Here is an 18,369-nt window from a genome sequence, read left to right on the forward strand (position 1 = left end):
ACTCATAGAGACCTGCCTGCCTCTGCCTCCTGAGTTCTGGTATTAAAAAGCAGGTGATGTGTCCTGAAGAGGCATACAGGTATTGGTGGTCTCTGCTTTAGACAAGGAGAGTGACTGTCTTATAGGGGACCAGGGTATCCGTCCTAGTTGGGATTGGCATCTGCTCTCTGAATGACACAGAAAGTGTCCCGCGCTACCGTCTCGCCAGCAAGAACCATGCGGTACACATAGGATACTTCTGCAGTAAAGCTTTAATGCCCCTTGGGAGAGCGGGCATCAGCCAACATGGCGGAGACCCAGATAAGATGGAACCCATCCCTTATATAGGAAACAGACCCTGCTTTGGACGTGTCACTCTTGGATTGGTCAACTGCTCCCAGTCCCAGGTGATACCTTGGGAATAGTGGAAAAATACCAACACATGTGAGCTTTCTAGCTCACCTGGCAGTGCAGCGCCATCTATGGTGGAGAGTGTGGTTGCAGCCTTCTACATCTCCCCCTAATTTACTTCTTTGCAGAAAGGCAACTCCCTCAAAAGGTAAAGATAGAGGTCGCACTTCCCAAAATGAAAACATTAAAATGGGCTTACACGGAATCTGTCCCTAGGCTCATGACACCTGGAACCTATCCGGCCTGCCCTCTGCCATTTTTCTGGGAAAGGGACTATACGGCAGGAAAGCCTTATGCAGAGCGACTTATCTCTCAGAGAGGGCCATTCTCTGTGCGATGCTTTTTAGCTCGACAACCTTTAGGGCTAGCTAAGCCAAGCACTCCACCCTGTGCCATGGACCACAGTCCTAGGGGTGCAGGAGCTGGTTGGCTTAAACCTTACTGCTTTAACATAGATAACCACATATAAGCAGAGGCTCCCTATTCCAGGGCAGCCAGCGCTGTGCAAAAACCACTTTGTCCCTAAGACTTTGGGATTTGAGTCAGCAGACCATCCAGAGAAGAAACACTATTCCATAGCGTAGGACCGTTCCAAAACACTTCCACCCCCACCCATTCTTTGAAGTAGGGGATGAAGGACATAATTCAGGACTGGAATCCTTCGGCCAAGCTTATGTCCACTCGCGTGGAGTTGATTGTCATGATGGACCATCTCAAGGAGGACAGCAAATCATCAAAATTCTCCTGCAAGATACAAAGACAATTCTCGGGACAAGTTAGCCACTTTTATAAAGTTCTCATATGGTACACTGGTCACACAAAAGGCTGGAGTTTTTCATTTATAGCCCAATTGGGCAAGCTGCCATAAGATAGCCACCTGTTCTTTATTCTACCTCTAATAGATGTATCTATGGTAGCCTGCTGATCTAGGGCTGTAGCCACTGTGGTCGATAACTGATTGAGGGTCTTTGTTTTTTATGATATAGGCCGTGCTGCCCCAGTGGCGCCTAGGAAAATCCCAGGCCCTGTTTGTTGATATAAGGTTTAAGATTTATTGGCTCCCTTATTTCTTGCCGGTACGGTGGCCTTGGGTTCCAGAGCCCGCCCGCCATCCAAGGGTCCAAGGGCTGTGTGCGGCTGCACGGCTCCGTGTGTCCCAGGCCAGGAAGTGGCGGCTCCACCCCCAGGCGCCCCTGCCTTCCCCGCGGGGCTAGCCTAGTTCTCTGAGGCTGTGTTGGTGGCGGAGTGTGGCGGGAGCCGACACTCAGACCGAGGCGGCGCAGGCCGAAAACATCTCAAGGTCCGCGCCAGAGCCGCTGCGGCTCAAGGGGCCGATGGGAGAGGCGGCGAACAGGGCCGCTTCCCTACTAGCAAACTCTCAACACCTGTGCCATAGCAAAAGCGGCTGTAAACTCTCACAGATCCAGCCAACGACCTAATCACCCCAAAATCCAAGGGCCCTTCGCATCCATCTCCCTGTGGAACCCGAAACACCAGACAAGCCAAGCGTACACATAGCAATCTTTCAGGAGGACTTGAGTTCTTAAAAACTTAAGTTGCACTATGTAGATGTAATACGGTACTGCCTGTTTACTGCGTCTAAACCTTAATTGCGCTTTTATTATGATAAATACGACCAGCCCTGCCTGAAGTCAGCATAGTTTAGCGTAGCCAAATGGAATCAGAGCCATTTTACCCTCAGAGACCAGCACAGTTTTAGGTACATTGTAAGCCTTTTGGCCCGGCTGCCTGTGGCACGGCTGTGACATCCTCCAGGCCAGGCACCAACCGAGCCGCACCAATTGAGCCGGCGCAACGTGCTCCCCACCATAGCCACAGAGCAAAGCTCCGCTCCAGCCGCAGCTGCACCCACTCCGAGCCCAAACCTGTGTACGGAGCAAAGCGGAACTCAGAGAAGCAGGCTTGCAGATCTGCGATCACTGAAAGGACCTCATTTAATCTTTTAGGGAATTTGGGCGTCGTTAGTCTCTTTGACTGCTTCCTGCTGTTATTGGGCCGCTGAATTTTAGGGGTAAACATTATAACATTTCAGGAGGTCTCGGTGATTCAAACCACATAAATCCCAAGTACACCCTTAGGCTCTCCTTTTCTGTGGAGACGAAAACAGAACCTCTTTTCCAAAACATCATATCCTTAGCAGTTTCTAAGTTTAAATATCTTTTTCCTATCCAGTACACAACAGACAACACAAACAACATAACATAAAGCTTTTGACCTTGTAAATCAGCCTTCTCCCCCATTTTTACTTTTTTAAAATCATTGGGGGGTCCTTTTTAACTTATTTGGGTGCGCGCGCACAACCTCCCACTGCTGCTCAGTTTCTGATATGCTCTCTGGACTTTAGAGCGTACCTCTCTGAGTATGCATGCCTGCAGTTCTGAATCCTCCTTGTGTCCAAGGGGTCTCCGGCGGTGCAAAGTTCTTCTTCTTCCTCCCGGGTATGGCACCAGATGTCCCGCGCTACCGTCTCGCCAGCAAGAACCACGCGGTACACATAGGATACTTCTGCAGTAAAGCTTTAATGCCCCTTGGGAGAGCGGGCATCAGCCAACATGGCGGAGACCCAGATAAGATGGAACCCATCCCTTATATAGGAAACAGACCCTGCTTTGGACGTGTCACTCTTGGATTGGTCAACTGCTCCCAGTCCCAGGTGATACCTTGGGAATAGTGGAAAAATACCAACACGTGTGAGCTTTCTAGCTCACCTGGCGGTGCAGCGCCATCTATGGTGGAGAGTGTGGTTGCAGCCTTCTACAAAAAAGGAAGCTGATGTGGGAAATGTGTGTACATGTGAGTATGTATGTGTGCATGTGCGTGCATGCATGTGCGTGGCATGTGTGTGTGTGTGTGTGTGTGTCCCACCAACGTGCTCTGAGGCTCCACCGGCCTTCTTGTTTTCCTAGTTCATGGTCTCTCTCCAGAGCGGATCTCAATTATCCTACACTTTACTACTTGTCTTAGGGTTACTCTTGCTAGGACTAAACACCAGGACCAAAAGCAAGTTGGGGAGGAAAGGTTTATTTGGCTTACAATTACACATCACTGTTCATCACCGAAGAAAAATCAGGACAGGAACTAAAAACAGTACAGGAATCTGGAGGCAGGAGCTGATGTAGAGACCATGGAGGGGTGCTGCTTACTGGCTTGCTCATCAGGGCTTGCTCAGCCCACTTTCTTACGGAACCCAGGACCATCAGCCTAGGAATGGCTCCATGCACCATGGGCTGGACCCTCCCCATCAATCACGAACTAAGAAATTGCCCTGGAGCCGGGTCTTATGGAGACATTTTCTCAGTTGTGTTTCCCTTCTTTCAGATGGCTCTAGTTTGTGTCAAGTTAGCACAAAACTAGACAACACACCACTAGAAATAGCCATGCAAGTGTTTCTCCTCTACAAGAAGGCTTCTGTAATCTAGACATGATAGTCTAACTTATCTCCTCACAGCGCAGCGAATATCATGTGACTTTTTTTAAATAGTGACAATAGACAGTCTCTATGGCAGTATTAGTGACTTGCTAATGAGTGGAACTCCTGAATGAGTACTTAGGAGGGGTCATCGTTCCCTCTAGAAACACGGAGCCATGGGAGTCCTGAGTGTTACAAGCTGCGCTGTCTAAAGTTATGACCCCTTAGCCATATGCAGCTATTTTAATTAGACATAAGTAAGAAAAACTCAGCTGCGTATCACCCACTCAAAGGCAACATGTGACCAGGGCCCCAGTGCACAGCACAGAGAGAGACTGGCTTTCTTTGTGGCCAAAAGTTATTTTGGGGTAACTTTGAGTTATTCCAAGGACCTGGCTTGGAAACTGTGAAGCTAAACCTCTGACTCTACCAGAGTCTCCAGCCTTTTAACAGCCCCTTGCTTTCTCCACATTTCCCTATTCACACACGTACATTTCAGCCTAGCCTTGTCCCCTTTGGAGAGCCCGGGGCCCAGGACTCTGTTACATAATCATCTCGTTATTTTCTTGCACAACTCTCTCGACACAAGCTCCTCTCCAGCCCGATACTCACGGTACATTTGCCATCCTCACTTCTGCCTACCGTGTGAAAGAGTTAACACCTGATCGTTTACATGAAAATGACTTTAAATATTTCTAGAATGGTTCCTTCTTTCCCTTCTTCTCTGCCCGAACCAGCTCTTGCCAGGGCAGCTTTTGGCTGCTACTAATTACACTTTCTGGCTTTTACTGAGAACCCATGGTGTGCCAGGAAGTTAACCAAGCACCGGCTGCTCCTCAGAACTCTTTGAAGTGAGTATGGCGGCTGTCTGTCTCCATTTCACAGCCGCAGTAAGCACTGTACTGAAGTGGGAAGGACACATCCCACTGATCCTTCTGCTTCTAGGCTTTTCACAGGACTACCGGGCTGTATCACTCCAGGCCATGGGAAAGGAGGTAGATGCTGCAAGGCCCTGGATACTCAGACTCGAAGCTCAAAACCCACCTTCAAATCCAATTGTCCAACTGCTGCTGTTTTCAGAACATTCCCTTGTGCATGTTTCCCTAGGGCTGTCTTCACGCAGACTGCTCCTGATTCCTAGGATATTGGCCACCCCGGCCAGCCCTGTGGGTATTTACGGCGGTGCCCTGGACCTCTAGGCGTTGTTCCTCTGAGTGACTAGCACTTCATCTCCACCCGCCTTCCACAAGAGGACTGAAATGAACTCGTACGTCAAAATCACTCCTTGTTAAAAATATACGCCGAGCCAGGAATGATGGATCGCTCTAGCACTTTGGAGGCCAGGCTGGGGGTTTTGGCTTTGAAGCCAGCCTAGGCTACAAAGCAGTGTCAAACCCAGCCTCAGCTATATAGTGAGACCTCGCCCCAAAGTTCGAAAGGCACCTAAACCAATCAATCAAAACGAACAAACACTTCAGCATTCAGATCTGAGTAAGCAAGAGCGGCACTGGAATTAGTTCGGATATTTTTAAAGATGTGCAGCCCCCACCCCAGATTATTTAGAAGTAAGGCAAATGCGGTTTACACCACTTGCTTGGCAGTTGCGCAGTCCTGCTTAGGCTGCTTGCCGGTAATGCATCGCTCTTTAACGCTCACCTCCGACCTTCAGCATCATCTGTTCGACAGATGTTCATTAAGGGAGTTTGGGGATGTCTGACACTCCGCATGGTATTGATGCCGAGGAAACTGGCACCGCCGCTGCACGTGGAGTTGAGATTCTAGATGGGCGGGCGAATCAGGCAGATCAGCAGCCCTCGAGACATATCTGAGCCCCTGTGAGCGGCGAGTACCTTACAGGGGTTTTGCTGAAGTGAGGACGTTAAGGATCTTGAGATGGAGAGATTAGTTTGGATTACAGTGGTCCTTGCGGGAGAAAGGGAGAAGGCGGTCTGGAGTCTTAGCATGCCTGCACCACCCAGAAACTGGAATAGCAGGCAAATTGCCGCTCTCTGCAGCCTCCCTGGGGAGGCTGCCCTGGAGTCCCCTTGCTTTCCGTCCAGTGACACTACTCTTTGGACCTTTGACCTCTGGCTTGTAATACATTTGTGCTGCTTTAGACCTCAAATTTTGTGGTAATGATTGCAGTAGGTGAACGGAAATAAGCGCGCGGAATTCTAGTTACTGACATTGTGGGGGTGTGGTCGGCCCTGCCAGAGGATTCTGGGTCCTGGGGTGCAGAACCTGGCTTCGGTTTTCACGTTCCCTGTTAGCCGTTCACAAGTAGGAAGCTGGGCTAGTCGGAACAGTGAAACTCTGCCATGGATTCTCTGCAGAGACCGGGACAAGCTTGCAAGGGATTTGGGGGTGGGGAGGCGGAGGTGGACATGAAAGTGTGTGGCGCATCTTGTGTGAGGTGTATAACTCTTGGGGGAAGGAATTCACTGGTTAGGAATATGGGTAGAAAGAATTTTTTGGTTTTGTTTTGTTTTTCAAGACAGGGTTTCTCTGTATAGCCCTGGCTCTACTATAATTTATTCTATAGATCAGGCTAGCTTCCAACTCACACAGAGATCCACCTGCCTCTGACTCTTGAGTGCTGGGATTAAAGGCATGTGCTACCACCACCTGGTTCACGGTCAGAATTAATATATTAGTTGTATATTGTATTATTTTAGGTTTTTCTATCTTTTTGTTTTACTTAGCTAGTGTGGGGGGAGCCAGAGAATCAAACCAACTCTGTTCAGGTCCCCCCCCACCACCAATCTCCTTATCTTGGTCACTTCCCAAGTGCCAAGATTATATGTGTGGGTCATCATACCTAATTTCTGTTTTTCCCTTGTTTTTTTTTTTGTTGTTGTTTTGTTTTTGTTTTGTGACCGTATCTCATTGTCTAGCTTTGGTTGCCCTCAAACTCACTGTGAACTATCTGCCCGCCTCTGCCCTGCCTCTGCCCCGTCTCTGCCCCTGCCAGTTTAAAGGCATTTGCCACTACACCTAGCTAGATTTTGTGGTTGTAACTATAAATTTTAATTTTAAATTTTATATGCTGATGAGTTTCCCGTTCTAAATTTAATCCCGGAACTCAGGAGGCAGAGGCAGGAGGGTCTCTATGAGTTCCAAGCCAGCCTGCTGGTCTACATAGCGAACTCCAAGACAGCCAAGGCTACATAGAGAGACTCTACGTCAGAAAATTCAAAGATATTTTAAAATTTTAAAAATAACCATGGCAGTTACCTGGGGTGAAGATTGATTCCCAGGCACACCGAGGACCCACCAAGGTAGATGGAGTCTGGGGATGAGCTCATGACCCTGCCCTTCCACTAGGGGTCGCCCGCCTTTGCAAAGCCTCGGTGGCCGGGTCAAGCTTGTGTCGCGAGCGGCCTCCGGCCGAGGAGGGCGCTGTGCCGACGGCACCGGGGAGGGCGCTGTGCCGACGGCACCGGGGAGGGGGGGGCGGGAGGAGGACGGACTGGGGGCGGAGCGCGGGACGCCGGCGGCTCAAGCTCGGGCTCGGGCTGGGGCTGGGGCTTGGGCTCCAGCTCGGGCCCTGCACCTGTGACTCGGAGGCGGCGCTGGTCCTCCGCTGCCGCGCTTGCTGCCCCATGGCCCCGTCCCGGCTGCAGCTCGGCCTCCGCGCCGCCTACTCCGGCATCAGCTCGGTGGCCGGCTTCTCCATCTTCTTCGTCTGGACGGTGGTCTACCGACAGCCCGGGACAGCGGCAATGGGGGGTCTCGCAGGTATTCTGGGGGGCGCGGGGCGGGCGGGGGTGGGGTGGGGTGGAGCTGTCAGCTACTGCGCGCGGCGGCTGGGGCGGCGCTGTCTCCGGGGCGGGAGCGTTGTTTACCCCGAAGAGGCCACTGGCAGCGCAGGCCCGGGTTCCTGGGCATTGCTCGGGCCTCTGGGACCTGATGCCTTGTGAACGTGGCGCGACCTAGGGTGCCGACTGTCGGACTCCGTCGTTTGCACAGTTGTCGCGTCCCGGCACCCTGTCGATCTACCCTCTGCCCAGGGACACTACAGCGTCCTCAGCGCTCCCACTCCCTGGCCACCCTGGCTCCTGCAACAAACACACTGCTTCTGCGCCTCTTATAACAAGTGGGGGTTCGTGGGGAAGCCCATCCAGTCAGCCCCAGAGGCCCTCAGCGGAGGCCAGGACTGTGCTGTGGGACCTAGTGTTACTGGACGTTTCCTTTGCATCCGCGTCCATCTGCCGCGGTTCCTCTATAGGAATTTGGTAATCCCCCAAGGAGGGGACAAGAGGCATCAGTATCGAAAGGCCCAGTGTTAGCAGTGCTCTGTACTTGATGTGCGGTTTTGGTCATGCCATTTAGTCTCTGTGCCATAGAACTGGTGTGAAGGCCAAGTATATTACCTGTACTTATTAACATAATTTAATAAATTATGCTGCGCTAAGCAGTCTGCTTACTCCCTTATTTCACTTAATCCTTATATTAGTCCTCTGAAGTAGGCATCATTGTGCCCATTTTATGGTTAGAGAAATAGAGGCTTAAGGTAAATAATTTGTCCTAGGTTACAACAGTCACATGATGGGCTCCAAGGTGGCCTAGCCTTGAAAGCCTGTCCATCTGAGTTCAGAACTTTGAACTCAGGAGATTTGAATCCCCGAGAGTTGTAAAAGTCCAGCCTCCCTTGCTAAAGACATTAAAATTCCTGCTAAGAAAATTGACCCACCAAGTGGTGGTGGCACACACCTTTAATCCCAGCACTAATCCAGGAGGCAGAGGCAGGTGGATCTCTGTGTGTTTGAGGTCAGCCTGGTCTACAGAATGAATTTCAGGACTGGCCTCCATAAGAAAGAAAGAAAGGAAGGAAGGAAGGAAGGAGGGAAGGAAGGAAGGAGGGAAGGAAAGAAAGAAAGAAAATTAAGCCAAAATTAAGCCAATTGTACAATAGCTGCAAGAAACAATAGTATGGTTAAGGATAACATTTGAATACACAGTGATCATATTCCATGACTAAAATCCTTGACAAAAAAGATGCAGAAATGGAATAACTAAAAATAACTAGTTCACACCAGGTGTGCCAGTCCTCTTCTTTAATCCCAGCACTTGGGAGGCAGAGGCAGGTGGATCTCTGAGTTCAAGGACAGCCTGGTCTACAGAGTGAGTCCCAGGACAGCCAGTGTCACACAGAGAAACCCTGTCTCAGAAAAACAAAACAAAACCAAAAATCAAAAACCAAACAAACAAACCAACAACAACAAAAACCAAACCAAAAAAAAAAAAACCCACTCATTTCCCCTGTATACACTGAGTGCCATCCTGAGATAAAGGAACCATGAGTGTTTCTGTTTTATCAGAAGGCATGCATGACTACTAAGCTGAAGCCATGCCAAGCAAGGCATTGGGGTCACCAAGAAGGTTCAGTGTGATGCCCTGGCTAGGAGTTCCCAGGCCTGCCACCTGTGGCCTTCCGAGGACAGCCAACACTGCCAACTGGTTTGTGTACAGGGCCTTTCTCTGAGTTGCCCTCCTCCACACTTCCTATTGGCTCTGTTGCTCCTGGGTTTGGAAGGCACTGCCAGGGCCAGAGGCTGGATGCTGAGACTTGAGATAAGCTCTTTGGTTGTGGGGAGGAGGGAGGATATTCCTGGGATCAGCTGGCTAGGTAAGAGTCTGCCCTGTGGAAGCAGGGGTGATCTCTACCTAGCTGTGTGAGGCACGGCCATGCCTGCTGGATTTCGACTTCCTTTTCTAAGAGTTGGAGGAGATGCCACTTCTCCTCTAGGTCTGCAGGGCCGTGTGCTGATGTCCACTTTCTCAGGCTTTGTCTCTAGCTGCTTATTAAAGAGCAGGGGAAGGTTCCAGCCCCCACTCCAGGCAGCCACCGGGGCCTCCCTCCCACGCGTTTTCTCTCTTTAATGGCCTTTTCTCACCTTGATGGCCTTGCTTGACCTGAAGCAGGCTATCTGTGGAGCTGCCTTGAGAGACAGGCACTTGGCATCAGCTAGCTGGAGCAGAGGCTTATCTTCCAGCTAGTCTGGCCTCTGGCAACCACCGTCATGGAAGGGCCAAAACTGCTTGGTGTTAGTGGCTGGTGGGCGAAGAGTTGTCAAGCCAAGGCCATATTCTTTCCCCACCCAGTGTGGGTTGTACTGAAGGGGTCCACGGCCGACCATACTTCTTCCTCTTTTGGGGTGAAGTGTCAGCCGGCTTCTGACTTGCAAGCACTCCACTACTGACTCAGCATTTTGCAGCCCAGAAATTGCTGAGTCACAGAGGTCCATCCCAGTGGGTTTTGTACAAGTTGGTCAATTGTGGCTGTTGGGCATGCTGACTTCTGGAACAGGGTCTGTATGAGTGCGTGGGGTGGGGACATCCTTATCCTGGCAGGAATCTGAGAGGAAGTGACTTTGCAAAAAGGCAGTGACCTAAAAAAAGGATGGGTTCACCAGAGAGACCTCATTCAACCCCCCCAACTCTGCACTGGGAGCGCTAGCTAACATGCCTGTTCTATGTCTGGAAAACCATGGAAAATAGGGTATTCGTACCCCACATCCAAACAGTGCCATATTCTTTGAAATTGAATTCTGACAGAGAGGAGCTCTGGTGTCCTGCGTCTTTTCTGTCCTCTGGGCTGGGCAACAGGACTAGAGTGTGTCCTCAGAGTCACATACCAGTGTCTGTATTTATTCCACAGGCGTCCTTGGGTGCTGCCAAGCCTCGCATCCAACCCAGCATCTGGAGATGCTTTCCCTAACCAGGCCTATGAACACAGAGGCTAGACAGGCCTAGCCTTGCAGCGGAAGAGTGGAGCCAGGATGAGGCTGTGCTTGCTCCTGCAGCCGGGTGGGGCTGGGGACTGGTCCATACTGCTCCAAGTTGTATAGACCAGCATCCTGGAGCCCTTGAGTATCCTAGGAAAGGGAGCAGAGCAAGACACGGTAGAGTTGCTTTCCTGGAGTATAGGAAGAGACCGGGGAGGGACTCTTTGTTGGTCATCACTTGCAGAGGAAGCATCTTTCCCAGGAGGACCAGGGTGGGAAGTGGCCTCCCTCCTGAGCGTGTTTCACTGGCCTGAGTCCTGGAGCTGGGTTTGGAGGAAGGGTTTAGCTACCACCTGGGACACCTCAAGCCACCCGCTTCCTTCTCTTCTCGTTCCCAACACTTCTGAGCAGATGTGGGGGCGAGCATTTGGGGGAACCCCTGGGTCACGCTGGTGGTCTGAGATGACATCTATACACTTCCTAGTTCAGCATTTCCTAACCAGACATTGCTGAGTCACCGGAATTGCTTTGACCTTCTTTTCCTACTTTAAGCTGACTTCTAAAATCTTCAAGTGGGAAAGGATCGTAGAACTCAGTTATTGCATCTCCTTTCGTGAGAAGAGGAGGGAGGACAAGCCACTGGAAGGATCTGGTCTGTTTCCGAAATACTCAGTGACAAAGGCTTCATCTCTTGGGGCCATTTAAGAGACCACATGCAAGTTGTAGAGGTGGAGCAAACACTATGCCCAGTGCCCTGGGCTTTAATCCTTAGCGCCCTTATAGATAACCCAATCAACTCCCCGCAGGTGAAAACTTCGGAAGGAGTGGGGAGACTGGTGTGGAGGTTGCTGGGATAAAATCTGAACCACAAAGGGCAGAGCAGAGATTAGTATTCTGGCTACCTCTGGCCCGCTGCAGCTTCCTGCCAAGGCAGAGATGGGAGCATGTTTGTTTCCATTCACCCAGAGCCCAGGAGTTATGGGAACCCATTCCAAGGAGCAAGACTGAAGGCTAGATTGGGCTGAACCGAAAGAATGGGAGTAAAGTGGATGGGTGTCAGCTTGGCGGGGTTGGGGGGCGGGTAAGCAGGGTGAGATAGGTTAGTGGGCTCATTCATGCTCTCAAGGGAGGAGTCCAGGTTTCCCTGCTTAGCCAGGCTGCAGGACTGCAGGATTCAACCATTTTTACATTTGACAGCGTAACAGTGCCTGGCCCTAAGTCTCTTGGTTTGTACTATCCCGGTTTAGTTTTTGCCCTGATTGTGATAATTAAGCTGGTCACCGTAGCCCCACAATAACTAGATTGCTCTGCTTGCCGCCCCAAACCTATGTCTCATAACTTTAAAAAGTATAAAGCGTTTTAGGCATGCCAAGAGGAGGAACAATTTAACAAAGCCTTGTGCTCATTACCCAGCTTAAGAGATAAATGCTTGGTGACTGTCAAAGAGTCAGCGTCCCTTTGCTTCCCTCTGTCCCTGAGACCTCCTTCCCAGTCAGATGTCTGTCCCTCTGAGAGGCCACAGCACTTGTACTATAATGCAGCTGATGATTTGAAAGGGCTCCCACCTTTTGGATGCTGGCAGCCTGAGGGGCCTGCCTGCACCCCATGACTGTGCTGAGAGCTTACAGCTGGCCATCTCTCTTTTCTTTCATCCCTTGCCTGGCTTCACGGCCCTGCTCTACGTCCTTGCCAATGGAATTGGTATTTGTTTCATTCTTTTTCTGTACCAGCAGGCACTGCCTGGTACTGAGGGTTGTATTGTGTTCTATTGTATTGACTGTGTGTATCATAGGAGAGTTGCCCACCAAACCCAGAAGGGTCTGGGATGGTAGCCTGCCCTTTGCCTCAGCCTGGAGGGATGGCATCAGGCCTAGCCTAAAGCAAGTAGGGCACGTGGGTGCTGGGTGGCCTCGGGGGCCTCATGACAAGGCTTTCTTTTTCTTCAAGGCCAGTGTAGAGTTGCGAAGAGCCCTGCTGCCCAAGAGTTAAGCTGCAGGCTCCAGGACCCAGAGGATCAGACAGAGGAGGAGTGCGGGAGGGGGCATGCTTCTCCGCATCTATGCCTTTGGATAGGCATCAGGAAGTCTCATTTCAGGAGCCTTCAATGTAAAGTTCTCAGAGTGAATGCCAAGTAAACTCTGGGTAGATTCTACCTATGGACATGTGCCATATCAGAAACTAAAACTGAGAACCTTTTAAGCATTTTATTCATTTATTTTGGTTTATATAAATATATAAATTACTCCTTATTTGGGTTTTTTGAGACCCCTGTGTAGCCCTGGTTTCTCTGTGTAGCCCTCCCTGACTGTCCTGAAACTCATTCTGTAGAACCAGGCTGGCCTCGAACTCATATATTCGTGTGCATCTGCCTCCCAAGTGCTGGGATTAAAGGCATGCACCACCACTGCCCAGCTAATACAATATTTCCAAACTGAATATGGTGGTGCATGCTTGTAATCCTGGCACTGGGCAGGCTGAGGCAGAAGGATCACAAATTCAAGGCTAGCCTGGGCTATATAAGACTCTGTCTCAGCCTTATGGTGGTACACACCTTTAATCCCAGCACTCAGGAGACAGAGGCAGGTGGATCTCTGAGTTTGAGGTCAACCTGGTCTACGTAGAACCTGGACAGCCATGGCTATTCAAAGAAACCCTGTCTCAAAAATCCAAAAGGAAAATAAAAAAGGACCTTGTCCCCCTCAGAAGAAGTAGAAGAGGAGGAGAAAGGGGAAATGAGGAAAAGAAGGGGTTGACAAAGAGTGGCATGGTTTTGTTTTCCACAAATCTCTTCAATTCCTGGCTTTCTGGAAGGCAGCTTAGTCCTGTGCTTCCATGTTCAAGTGGTAACATCACATTCCATGGACATCACATCATCGCCACAAGGACCAGTCTTCTCGGCATCACGGTCTGAATAGATCTGGCCTGGTGGACCTAAGGGTCCTAGTCTCAGTGCCGCTAGGCTAGAGGCCAAGCAAGAGGGGGCTGCAATATGACAGGCAGGTGCCTGGGTCCTGCTGACCGAGTCTGTCCCCACAGGTGTCCTGGCACTGTGGGTCTTGGTGACTCATGTGATGTACCTGCAGGATTACTGGAGGACCTGGCTCAAAGGGCTGCGCGGCTTCTTCTTCGTGGGTGTTCTCTTCTCAGCCGTCTCCATCTCTGCCTTCTGCACCTTCCTGGCATTGGCCATCACCCAGCGCCAGAGTGAGGATGGTCCAGGGAAAGGAGGAAGGGAGAGGGCTAGGGGGTAGGGAGCAACCTGGGAATATAGCCTGCCTGGGACTTCTGTCCAGTTTCTACAAGAGTGATTCTGAAGGAATACAAGGACTGAAATGGGTCACTTGGCCTCCCCTGCCGGGCTTCCTTTCTGTTAAAGTGGGGAGAATGAGAGCCCCCACCTCCTCAGGGGCAGGAGGATTCCAGACGGGTATGAAGTATTTGACAAGCCTGGCCCACATGAACACCTCCCACCCCAGAGTTGCTGGGGTCCTTTAGTCTCTGCCTAGCTCCAGGAGGGCAGCACCCCCTGGTGGCTCTAGTAAGAAGTAGCCAGAGGCCATCCCTGTTTGATGCAGGCTGGAAGTGGCCTGTGTGTGTGTCACAAAAGGTGAGTGGATGTCACGGACCTGCTGGCCAACTCTGACCTCCTCTCGTGCCTCAGCTTTCTCACTACACATGCAGGAATGCTCTAAGCACGCTCCACACACCAGTCTTTGGTAGCACTGGTTCAGAGGCCCAGAGGCTATAGGGATGTGGAGTGGGAAGGAAGGGGCGGGGTCTAGTCTTGGCTGGTGGTGGTGATTTGGGTAGATCTCTCAAGTTATCATTGGTTCTGTTCCCCTGCAGGTCTCATAGATGCAACCAGCTACTACCTCTCCTGCGTCTGGAGCTTCATCTCTTTCAAGTGGGCCTTCCTGCTCAGCCTCTACGCCCACCGCTACCGGGCTGACTTCGCTGATATCAGCATTCTCAGCGATTTCTGACCCAGGGAATGAGGTCACTCCAGCCTGGGGGCCCTCAGGATCTGTACTCAGCTTCTGAGTCAGCATGTGAGCCTGCCCCAGACCCTGGGAACTCCAGAACCGTGGCAGAGCATATACTGCGGGGGCCAGTTCAGTTTCCCAGGAACTGTTGAAGGGGCACTGCCAACCCATCAGCCTGGCTGGAGGGCAGCTTAGCCCTTTCCAAATGGATCTATTTTCTTAGTACTCTGAGGAATCTTTGTAAGCAGGGCCATGATAATGAACTCAAGGTGTCAAGGGGTAGGGTCTGAACACATGACTAGTAGCAGGGTTAGGGACAGGCGTCCTTGCTGCCCCAGACTTCATTAAAGCCATGGTGGGGGGGAAGCATTTGGAAAGGTTTGATCAAATAAGGAATCTCTAATAGAGATCTCCAATTCCATCCCAACACCTCCATCCTGTTGTCCTCAAGGGTCAGGTATCTGAACTCAGCAGTCCCTGGGGAAGTGACAAGTTGGCTTCCCCCTCCCCCCCCCCCCCCCGAGCTGCAAAACTGAACAGAATCCAGTGTCTCTCCTCCTACCTTCCCATTCAGAGTTTGTTTCCCATGAGGGTGCTAGAGCCAGCCAACCATTCCTATGTGTCACACATGCACACATGACCACAGATTACCAGAGCCAGACTCCTCGGATGAGGCTGGACCTGAGGACCACAGGAAACACCCCTGCACCTAGAAGGGCTTTGGAAGAGGGGGCAAGCTGGTGGGAGCCAGAGAGCTCTCCCTTCTGTACTCCTGAGTCTCCAACTTTGCTCTTCACCTGCCCCTCACTGCACAAGACCACACCCGGCCATGAGGACCTCCCCCCACCCCCGTTGATCTTCTTTATCTCTCTGCTGAATGGACACTGGCCAAGGCCTTATCTAAGTAGAAAGGCAGGGCCGGGACTGCTACACATATCCTTTATGTTAGGTTGCCATTTTGCACGTCCACTCTTCCACCAGGGTCCTGCCCCTTGCTCTCTGACTTACCTATGTCACTGTCACGGTAGCAGAAATACAGCGGCCATTTTATCAGCCTCAGGGTGTTTCTTTGGGGGTGGGGGAGCTCTTGAGAAGGGACTGTAAGAGTGGGCAAGGAGGGGGCTCTACCTATCTGATTGTTTCTTTAAGGTAAGCTCTGGGCTAGCGGGCAGCCTGCCCTCTTGGCATGAGACCACTCACTCAGACCTTTCCTCTCCCAGCCCTGCCCTATGTGACTAGGATACCCACAGCCCCAGCAGCCCCTGCAATCCCATCTCCACCCCTTAGGCCGGAGAAAGGGATTTTTTTTCCTCCTAAGCCCAGACTGCTTGGGGCTCCAAGATATATGGTGACCAGGCTGGGCAGACTTTGAACCAGAAAGGCAGGAGCTGGTACCCCCTCCGCTTATGCTGGGGACACTTTTTCTGTCCGTTGCCTCGTCCAGCCTTTTTACCTTACAGTAATGCTCACGATGTCATGGTGCTTTAAAGCAGGAAGGAGCCAGAAACCATGTCCCCATCTAGAACCTGAAGGATACAGGGGGCAGCAGCGACTCAGCTGAGTCCCAGCTAGGACTTAAGCCCAGGTGTGTTTGCGTCAAGATCTTTTGGGGTGTCTTGGCAAATTGAGTCTGAGAACTTGTCCCCGTATCCCACGGGGCCCACTGTGTAGTGCTCAGCCCAGGGTCATCGCCCTTTTCTCCTTGGTTGGTAAGCTGTATCTGGAGTGGGCTCTTCCTGCATGCGGCAGCCATGGAAGGGCAAGGGACCGGAGGGCCTGAGTTCGGCCCACACTTGCCCCCTTTCTTAGCCCATCGCAGGGTGCTGGGTGCACACCCCCTGCACTGATGATCTCTCACTAACATCCAAGAGGCGTACTCACAAGGACTTTAAAGCAAATAAAACATTTATTGTTCAGTTTTTTTTCCATTTTTTTTTCTTTTTTACAAAAACATGCATACATACACAAGGTATGGCAGTCTTGGGGAAGACACACACGCACACACTCTTACACGCACGCACGCATACACACAAACACTTTCTTGGCCCCAGGCCTGACCTCAAAAGTCTTGAAGACTTCTGGGGCAGCCTCCCCTCCCCCATGTCTGTCTATTCTCCCACCTTACTCCCCTCAGCCAAGCTAGTCCTATGTGGGGCAGCAGTCATAGTTGAGGTGGGGGAACCCCAGAAACAGAAGGCAGGCTCATTCTGGGGGCAGTGACCAGGCATCCCTGGGCTTGTGTTGTGCTTCTAAGGGGAGATGAAGGTTTGGCACCATTGGGTCAGGAAGCACAGGACTCAGCACCTGTCTGCTGCACCAAGGCACTGAGATGGTCCACATAGGGTGGCCTCTGGCAGGGCAGTGACCAGATGGGAGGCTTGCTGGTGACTACTCACAGAGAGAGCAGCTCAGAGTGGCTCTCAGAGCCCGGGGCTGCCAGAAGACAACTGAGGAAGCAGGTGAGAGGAACTCTCCTGTCCCCTTGGCTCCTCCTACTCCCCTAGCCCTGCAGAACCTGGGAAGGGCCACCCTGGCTGAGGCCAAGTTCACATTTCTGTATGGAGCCTAGGGTGGTGTGCAAAATCTGGGGCCTTCGGAGTTAAGAATAGTGGTAGTTATGGGTCCACCTGAACCAGTCCTCTGCTATGCAGTCCTGAGGGCTGGAGGCCACAGCTACGGAACTGGGTCCATTCTGAAAGAGCCCAGCTGGACCCTAGTGCCCAGCCTGCCTCCTCCCAGAATCCTTCCTGGTCCCCATCCCAGACCCAGTGGCCTTCTCAGTTCCCTGGGGTAGCTGTCAGGGTAGTTGTGCTCTGGACCTGACTACCTGCCCAGAGGATCTCTGCAGACCCAGGAGCAGGGCTGACAGCAGAGGTGAGGAGACGTCTGAAGGGCAGGTGATCTGCTCTGAAGCCCTAGAGATTCATAGGTTCTTCCTCTTCCACCAGCTGCTCTGAGGGCCTGGGGGTGGGACAAGGGCAGGGTGTTGGAAAGCCAGAGGGCTGTGTCAGCGCTACCCTCACAGCATTCACTAGTTCCATGAGTCTGGGCTCCTCCAGTTGGGAGGATCCAAGGGGATTCGAAGGCATGGGCCTAGGATTGGGGGTCTGGTCGTACCTGTCTTCAGCCAGGATGCCTACAGAGAGGGATGCCAGTGCAGTCACGGCTTCCACTTCTGCATCAGCCCCTGGTACTCTGGGCAGCCAAGAGTCTGGACAGGAGGCCAAACGTTGCATGCAGCCCCAGTATTTCCCTAGGACAAGAAGCTGGGTCAGTAGGGGAAAGACAAGCTGTTTGAGCTATATCCTAGACTGATACCATGGCTAGGGACACAGGTCCAGAGCCCAAGAATAGTGGTCATGTCATCAGCCCCTTCCTGCCCTCACCTCCCAACTTACCCCTTCCCTACAGCCCTGGGTAACAGAGCAGATTCAACAAGGCTAGAGGACACCTTCACAGATAACCAGGCCCCTCTCTCATCCTTCTTGGCTAAAATTCCACTCTAGAGGGCTAGCGAGATAGATCAGCAGTGAAGAGCACAGGTTGCTCTTCCAGAGGACCTGGCCTTGATTCTCAGCATATAACAATCTGAAACTTGGGTTCCAGGGATTCTGATGCTGTCTTCTGGCCTATAAGAGCATTGTATGCTCACAAACATGGGGCATTGCCATACACATAAAAACAATTTAAAAAATAAACCAGACACCTTTCATCTTAGCACTCAGAACGCTGAGGCAGTTGGATCACTGAGTTCGAGGCCAGCCTAGTCTACATAATGAGTTCCAGGAGAGCCAGGGGTTACATAGACCCTGTCTCAAAAAATCAAAAATAAATAAAG

At 51.5% G+C, this 18,369-nt stretch overlaps 2 protein-coding genes and 1 long non-coding RNA gene across 11 annotated transcripts in view; 1 reads left to right on the forward strand and 2 right to left on the reverse strand.

The window, feature by feature from the left end:
* Nucleotides 1-233: 233 nt before the first annotated feature.
* On the reverse strand, nt 234-5,062 carry LOC148119010 (uncharacterized). Its single transcript, XR_015735696.1, has 2 exons — nt 4,865-5,062; nt 234-1,134 (listed from the first exon to the last, which is right to left on the reverse strand). It is a non-coding gene; the product is annotated as an uncharacterized LOC148119010 (long non-coding RNA).
* A 2,252-nt stretch (nt 5,063-7,314) lies between these two features.
* On the forward strand, nt 7,315-16,447 carry Slc48a1 (solute carrier family 48 member 1). The gene is made up of 3 exons (XM_087899222.1): nt 7,315-7,558; nt 13,585-13,752; nt 14,395-16,447. Exons 1-3 carry the CDS (start codon nt 7,423-7,425, stop codon nt 14,529-14,531), a joined length of 441 nt encoding a protein of 146 aa, XP_087755348.1. The 5' UTR covers nt 7,315-7,422; the 3' UTR covers nt 14,532-16,447.
* The window catches only part of Hdac7 (histone deacetylase 7), a 35,770-nt gene continuing 33,819 nt past the window's right edge, over nt 16,419-18,369 (reverse strand). For all 9 annotated transcript variants that reach the window (XM_085678750.2, XM_085678749.2, XM_085678755.2 and 6 more), the window contains 2 exons: nt 17,649-17,784; nt 16,419-17,492 (listed from right to left, as the gene is read on the reverse strand). In XM_085678750.2, the coding sequence (XP_085534876.2) occupies nt 17,447-17,492; nt 17,649-17,784 (182 nt within the window). In that variant the 3' untranslated portion in view covers nt 16,419-17,446. The remainder of the gene's footprint in view (nt 17,493-17,648; nt 17,785-18,369) is intronic.

This window comes from Myodes glareolus, chromosome 19, assembly GCF_982192425.1.
Source record: "Myodes glareolus chromosome 19, mMyoGla1.1, whole genome shotgun sequence".
NCBI classification, from domain to species: domain Eukaryota; kingdom Metazoa; phylum Chordata; class Mammalia; order Rodentia; family Cricetidae; genus Myodes; species Myodes glareolus.